Genomic DNA, 6,929 nt, shown 5'->3' with positions numbered 1-6,929 from the left:
ATATTATTCAGGGGCGAGGCCCGCCTGGATCTGGCCTGTGGGCCGTAGTTTGGGGACCCCTGGCTTAGAGGGGAGGGTTTTCTTTAACTCTAGGAATAAGGTAAAGTGTTTTGCTTCAGCTGGCACAGAGTAACTGAAGAGCCCACCCCAAAACCCGCATACAGAGGCTCACTGAAGTGGGCTTTGAACTTGTGGATGAGCTGCATCGTGTCTGACACAGCATAAAAGGCCAAGGTGTTACCTGCATGGTCCAAGTACACTCCTATTCTAGTGGTGCGGGGGGCGTTGGGGAGGTCTTTGTCCGCCGTGTTGTGCCAGGCTGAATACCCGGAATCAGAGCAGAGGAGGCTCCATGACTTGTCATTGTAGCCCAGCAGGCTTTGGGAGTTCTTGCCCTTGCGGTTGATGCCCTTGTAGGCCACCCCTATGGAAAACTCCCCGCTCCACTCCGCCTCCCAGTAGAATCTGAAACCGGACATGGACTCCCTGCAAAGCACCTGGGAGAAGCCGTCAAAGCGCTCCGGGTGATCCGGGTAAAACTGGACAGACTTCTTCCTGGTGACCCTCTGATTCCCGTCTGACAACACCAGCTCTTTGTACACCGTGTTTGGATCAAAGGAGAGCTTACAGGCATCTGAGAAAAAAACAGCAACACATTTCTCTATGATTCACTATTGACTGTTGTAAAAAAATAGATTTTGCCGTTGAAACGGAAAAAGTTTGACTCACATCTGAGAAAGTCGGATCTAGATTTGGGTTCCTGAAAATCTTTCCTGGACGGAACTGTTGGGATTTTAGAACCATGAACATTCTAGATCCGAAGTTTCTTATCAGCTGCAGATGATTAAGTATCCACTCACCTTTAAGACGTTTCTCTCCATTCCGTGGTAAAAGAATGTAGACAGGAGTTTCACTGACTGAAGATAACAAGTGTTAGTGTGATCTGTGATCGATCAGTTCAGTCCTGCTTGTATTCTCTGAGGGATCTCACCCGTCTTGGAGATTTTGCTCAGCTCTTTTTTACAAATGTCATCCAGATTCTCCTTCATCTCTGTGGCTGTTTTGCTGATCTCCCCAAAGGAGAACTGAGGGTTGATGAGCACTTTGGGCACCATTGCTTCAGGAGCAACACACAAGGTTGGGAAATTCTGTTCATCCAAGAAATACAAGTTGAGTTTTGTACTTGTTAACACAGAGATCTAAAATGAATGTGGGATCCTTCAGCACCTGCAGGAAATGAATGTTGTCCTCCGTTTCGAGAATCTGTCGCAGCTCAGCGTCCCGCCTCTGCAGCTCCATGATCTCCTGCTCCAAGCGCTCCACGTAGCCGTCGGCCTGCGACATGGCAGCCTGCATGTTGGCCATTATCATCTGGTTGATTTCAGCCTTCCAGCGTTCAACCGCCTGCAGCATTTCGTGGAACGTCTTGTCGCTTTCTGTTTGTGCTCTCTGGGCGGCATTCTGCAAAATCAAGACAGATGCTTTCAGGCACCAATACATTTAGAACATTGAGAAACGCACAACAGAAAAGGATTTCACCTTTAGAACATCCACATTGTGCTTGAGCTCCTGCAGCTCCTTCATCCTCTCTGATATGATGTGCTGCACTTCCGTTTGTGTCACCACCAGGACTTTCTGATGGACACCCGTGAAAAAAACATTTAGATTCTGTCTCTATCCTTTATAATTACAGCAACTGCATGCAAGAAAGTCTTCAGGTCAAACATGTAGACTGAAAACTCGCCTGTTTCTCGATCCGTTCTTCTTCAGCGGATGCGATGTTATGGCTGCGGTGCTCCCTGACCGTGCAGAGCACACAGATGCACATCTGATCGGTGCGACAGAAAAGCTCCAGGCCCTTCTCATGCTGGGGACAGATCTTTCTGTCCAGATGTCCTGTCTCATCCACCAGCTTGTGCCTCTTGAAAGTGGACGACTCGTAGTGCGGCTTGACGTGCGTCTCACAGTAATAAGCCAAACACACCAGACATGACTTTACGGCCTTGTTCCGACGACCCACACAGAAATCGCAGTAGGATTCCCGGTGCATGTACGGAAAGGGAGTGAGCTCTGGAAGTTGTTGGCGGGGCTGGTGCTGGACGTCGGGGAGGTTTCGTCGCAGGACAGGCCGTGGGGTGAAGGTGGCACGGCACTGCGGACAGCTGTACACCCCCATGTGATCAAACTGATCCCAGTAGATCTTGATACACTCCAGGCAGTAAGTGTCACCACAGGGAATGGTGACTGGATCTCTGAGTCCATCTGCACACAGAGGACATAAAGCGTCCGGTGGTAAAGGAAAGCCAGATTCAGCCATAGTGCTAGATGAAACAAAAATAGGCAGATTAATAAAAAATGTTTTATTCTAGTGCAGTCAAGTGGTGCAGCTTGCTGCTCTGACCACTTTCTAACTTAACAAAGAGGGTTTTGCTGATATTTAAAGGTAGAGCTTTGTTTCTACTGTAAGCACACAGGTGTCCTTTTCCTGCAGAACCTGTTTTCAGCATTCCAGTGAAATGGCTGAGACTGTATCGAAGACCATTAATATGCTTACACACCAGAATGGAGGGAAATTCACACAATATAGTCAAACACTGAGAAATAAAAATTGATTTATATATTAGGTAATATTCATGTTGGGTTTCTCAATGACATAGTGGTTAACTCTCACAGTAGGGAGACCATTGTTCAAATACCAGTTGGTACTTTACTGTTTGGAGTGTTCTTGTTCTCCTCATGCATACATGGGGTTTCTGGGTTTATTGGTATCTTTAGATGTTGATGCGAGTGTGTGTGGTTGTATGGCCCAGCATCAGACTGCTAACCTGTACAGAGTAAAGCCCCCACTGCTCAACAATAGCTCAGCAACCCTCTGACCCCAGAAGGAGTTAAGTGGGTTTTGAAGATGGATGGATAAAATATTCACCTTTACCTTCTCATCACTGAAGAGAATGAAGTAGAGAGATTGTGTACAGAGAACAACCTGCTCCTGAACATCTCAAAGACAAAGGAGCTGATCATCCACTACAGAAAGAAGAAAACTACCATATCTCAGCTTTCCAGGTAGAGAAGGTTGCAGACTTCCGTTTTCTAAGAGTCCAGATTGAGGAGAGCACAAACACTTCTGAGCTACTAAAAAAGACCCAGCAGAGATTACTTCCTCAGGGTGCTAAAAGAAACAGCAATTGCCAGAGACTTCTACCATCCTTTCACCGGTGCAGCATAGAATTCATTCGGACCTACTGCATCGGCGTGTGGTTCACCAGCAGCACAGCAGCCCAGAAGAAAGTCCTCCAAAGGGTCATTCTTGGCCTTGAAGATCACTGCCTGTCCTCTCCCCTCTCTACTTTAACTGTACAACTCCCACTGTTTCAAGAGGGGCCAACACATACTCAGGGATGCAGCACACCCAGGACACTCTCTGTTTGAACTGTTGACTTCAGGACGGCGGTACAGAAGGGCTGCTGAAACTGACTAGATGTGCAACAAGTTGACTGATTCTATCCTTTAAGGGGACGATTTTCTGCAATAAGTGGAATCTTTTGTGCAATAAGTGGACTTCTTTGATGAACAAATGGACGAATTCTGTGCAACAAGTAGGCCCCATCTGAATTCTTCCCTTCTCCCTTCCCCTTTTATTTAGTCCTGAAAAAAATGTGTCTTATATTTCAGACGTCACTTTCGTCGATGATGTCACCAATAATCACCAATCCGCTACCTTTAGCCCGGAGCTTCCAGCACTTGAATATACATAACAACAGCGGTTTTATAACTTTAAAAAGTTAATGCTACAACAAAAAGTCATTAGGTACATTTAAATGTAAACTTCTGTGGTTCAGAGCACACCCACGTGAAGAAATGCGCTGCTCAGCGAGACGCGGTTTAGCCCCGCTTGGAGGGACGGATCTAAAAAATACATTTCCTTGACACACTTACACCTAAAATCTCCTTTCATTTGGAGGAGAATGGTGAAAGGGAAGGGAGAAGGGAAGATTTAAGATTGGGCTGTAGGCTATTCTGTGCAATAAATGGACTTCTTTGATCAATAAGTGACTAATTTGTGCAAAAAGCTGACTAATTCTGTGCAATAAGTGACTATTTATGGCAATAGATTGACTTTTTTGTGCAGTAAGTGGATTTTTTTGATTAACAAGTGGACTCTGATCAATAAGTGACTATTTTGTGCAATAAGTGGTCTTTTTGTGCTACATAGTAGTATTTATCTATTTCTATTTTTCTTTCTGTGCTGTGTTTTAAGTTTGCCTTAAATGGTGCTATAACATTGTTTTACTAGGTTTAACTTTTTCTGAACATGCGACTGTAAGGACACTTGGAATTTTCGTTGTTCGTGTAACGTGTCAGTATGACATTCTATTCTATTCAATTTTATTCTATTCTAACAATATATAAACGATTTTATGTACTTTTTCTATATTGTGGGATTTACTTAAAATTTTCCTTGATTCTATTTATTTACAAATAAATTTACACCATATCCAGTAAGCAAAAGTCTACCTGTTTTGTATTCCTTGATGCCACTTCATTTCCTTTAACAAATAAATCTCTTACGGAAGAAAACCCGACTAATAGTCGAGTCCTTCACAGTCTTAGTTTCTTGCATAACTGAGCAGAAGGTTTCATGCAGGCATTTGGTGTCATAACAAACAGCTTTGTTTGTCATGTGAACAAACCACTGCGTTCACAGGTTCCCACAGTGAAAAATACTATCATATACTAAGATAAACATTTTAACCTATGTGACCAAGGAGCCTATTGGGAAAACATTTTTTACATTTTGTCTTGAGATGAATATTAGCGGCCTGAACATAATGAGAATTGGAGAAAACTAAAAGTTACTTCCACATTACGGCTTTCAAAATAACAGTTTTGTTTCCATTTTCTGATATGCATACTATAAATACTGACAACCTTTTTAACATAGATGTTAAAACAAGTTTTTGACCTTTCGTTTTTACAGAATCAACAGGAAAATTAAGGAGGTAGAAAAAATGAGTCAGTTCAAGGTCATTTCTGCATTAAATCTAAGATCAGTCCAACATCCAGAGCTATTTCATCTTGGGATTCAAGGTATCAGGAAGTTTGTAAGACAACTCAAAACACAGCAGAGTTTGAATCATTTACAATCTTGACATGTAAAAGTGGTTGAGAATATTAGAAACAAAGTCTTAAGAAGAGAACACAAAAGTGTTGTTTCAAGGTTACAGAAGCACAAATGAATTATCAACTTTTTCAAAACCCAAGGGTGTTGCATAGTCTGATCAATTTGTTAGTGCATCTATAAAAAACTAATTAAATGTTTTCCAACAACACCAACATTTCATCATAACATAAAGAATAGGTCAGATCAACACAACCTCAGAATTTAACAAACCAATGTTACAACAGAAACAGAAAATAACTTCACTGTTTTGTGGTCATGTGGTTTATGCAGGTTTATGGGGTTTAATGTGGTAGCGCAGCTCTTCTTCAGGAAAATGTGTGGATGAGTACATGAGTATCCAAGTCTTTCTCAGGACTCATAACAACCCTCAGCTGCTTTCGGTGTAACTCTAGGTCCAAGTAACCTGAAACTAGTCATGTTTTGTTTTGGTTACTTTGTCATCATCATTATCAAGTCCAATTTCCCCCCCTGAGGAGCCTTTAAAAACCAGTTCTTTTAAGCTCTTAAGACATCACATTTTCAGTTTTATTACCACAGAAGTTACTTTTCTTAACTTTTATTTCTCTGTCAGATAAATAAAACAGGAATATCAAAGGACAGCTTGGGTCTTAAGGAGGTAAATCCCGGAGGCGGAGCTAGCATTTAGCAGTTTGGAGCTGCTGTGTAGCCGTCTGTCTGTCGGCAGGACGACTAGCTTCATATTAAAAAGAAACAAAAACTCTGTCTTTTTTTCTATTGAAAAGCCTTTAAATTTACGTTAAGACAAACCAATACAGACACTTGCTGCCACTTTAAAGGGTTTTTGAAAGAGTTATTGATCCCGGAAGTCTGAATCTGTGATCATCTAGCTAGCTTGACTGTTTTTGTTGCCTCTTGGTTGATCGTATTCTGCCGCGTTTTACGGCAGCAACATTTTGTGATCTGTTCATGACATGCAGACTTCAAGTGAGTATTTATCCGGAATAATAAGATTCATAAAGAATAGATGAAATATCCCATTTTGATCGGGGGGAAACATCCGATTTCGATCCTGTCATCAACCACGTGATCGGGCCCGATTTCCAATCACGTGATCGAATTGGGACATCCCTAGTTTAGAGCCTAATTCTCTACACTGCATTAGTACACAAAAGTATTGTCTTACCTGCCTCAACTCAAATATGAACTGAAGTGTCATCCCATATGATGTGGGTCCACATTTTGCAGCTATTACAGCTTCAACTCTTCTTGGAAGACTGTCCACAAGGTTGAGGACTGTTAATAGGAATTTAGTACCAATCCTCCAAAAGCACATTAGTCGGGTCACACATTGATTTTGGCAGAGAAGGTCTGGCTCTCAGTCTCTGTTCTAATTAATCCCAAAGGTGTTCTATGGGGTTCAGGTCAGGACTCTGTGCCGACCAGTCCAGTTCATCTACACCAGACTCTGTCCTCCATGTCTTTATGGACCTTGCTTTGTGCTCTGGTGCTCAGTCAAGCTGGAAGAGGAAGGAGCCACTCCAAACTGTTCCCATGAAGATGAGAGCATGGAATTGTCCAAAATGTTTTGGTATCCTGAAGCATTCAAAGCTTCTTTCACTGGAACGAAGGGACCAAGCCCAACTCCAGAAAAACAAGCCCACACCATCATTCCTCCCCCACCAAATTTCATTTTCAACACAATGCAGTCTGAAATGTACTGTTCTCCTGTAACCTCCAAACTCTGACTGGTCCATCAGATTTCCGGATGGAAAAGCATGATTCATCC

At 42.6% G+C, this 6,929-nt stretch overlaps 1 protein-coding gene across 2 annotated transcripts in view; it reads right to left on the bottom strand.

Annotated features, from left to right (window-relative positions):
* Positions 1–2,449, bottom strand: part of ftr84 (finTRIM family, member 84) — a 5,052-nt gene extending 2,603 nt beyond the window's left edge. Inside the window, exons 1-7 of one of the 2 annotated variants that reach the window (XM_036217398.1) lie at positions 1,745–2,449; positions 1,540–1,635; positions 1,228–1,461; positions 992–1,148; positions 861–917; positions 730–783; positions 242–634 (exon numbers count right to left, since the gene is read on the bottom strand). In XM_036217398.1, the coding sequence (XP_036073291.1) occupies positions 242–634; positions 730–783; positions 861–917; positions 992–1,148; positions 1,228–1,461; positions 1,540–1,635; positions 1,745–2,317 (1,564 nt within the window). In that variant the 5' untranslated portion in view covers positions 2,318–2,449. Of the gene's footprint in view, positions 1–6; positions 635–729; positions 784–860; positions 918–991; positions 1,149–1,227; positions 1,462–1,539; positions 1,636–1,744 lie in introns of those variants that run through there. The other variant, XM_024259352.2, reaches the window with a different exon arrangement.
* Between the last annotated feature and the right edge of the window lie 4,480 nt (positions 2,450–6,929).

Source organism: Oryzias melastigma, linkage group LG1 (genome assembly GCF_002922805.2).
Source record: "Oryzias melastigma strain HK-1 linkage group LG1, ASM292280v2, whole genome shotgun sequence".
In the NCBI taxonomy this organism is placed as follows: Eukaryota; Metazoa; Chordata; class Actinopteri; order Beloniformes; family Adrianichthyidae; genus Oryzias; species Oryzias melastigma.
The sequence above is the reverse complement of the archived record's forward strand: the minus strand, read 5'-3'. Positions and strand labels throughout refer to the sequence as shown.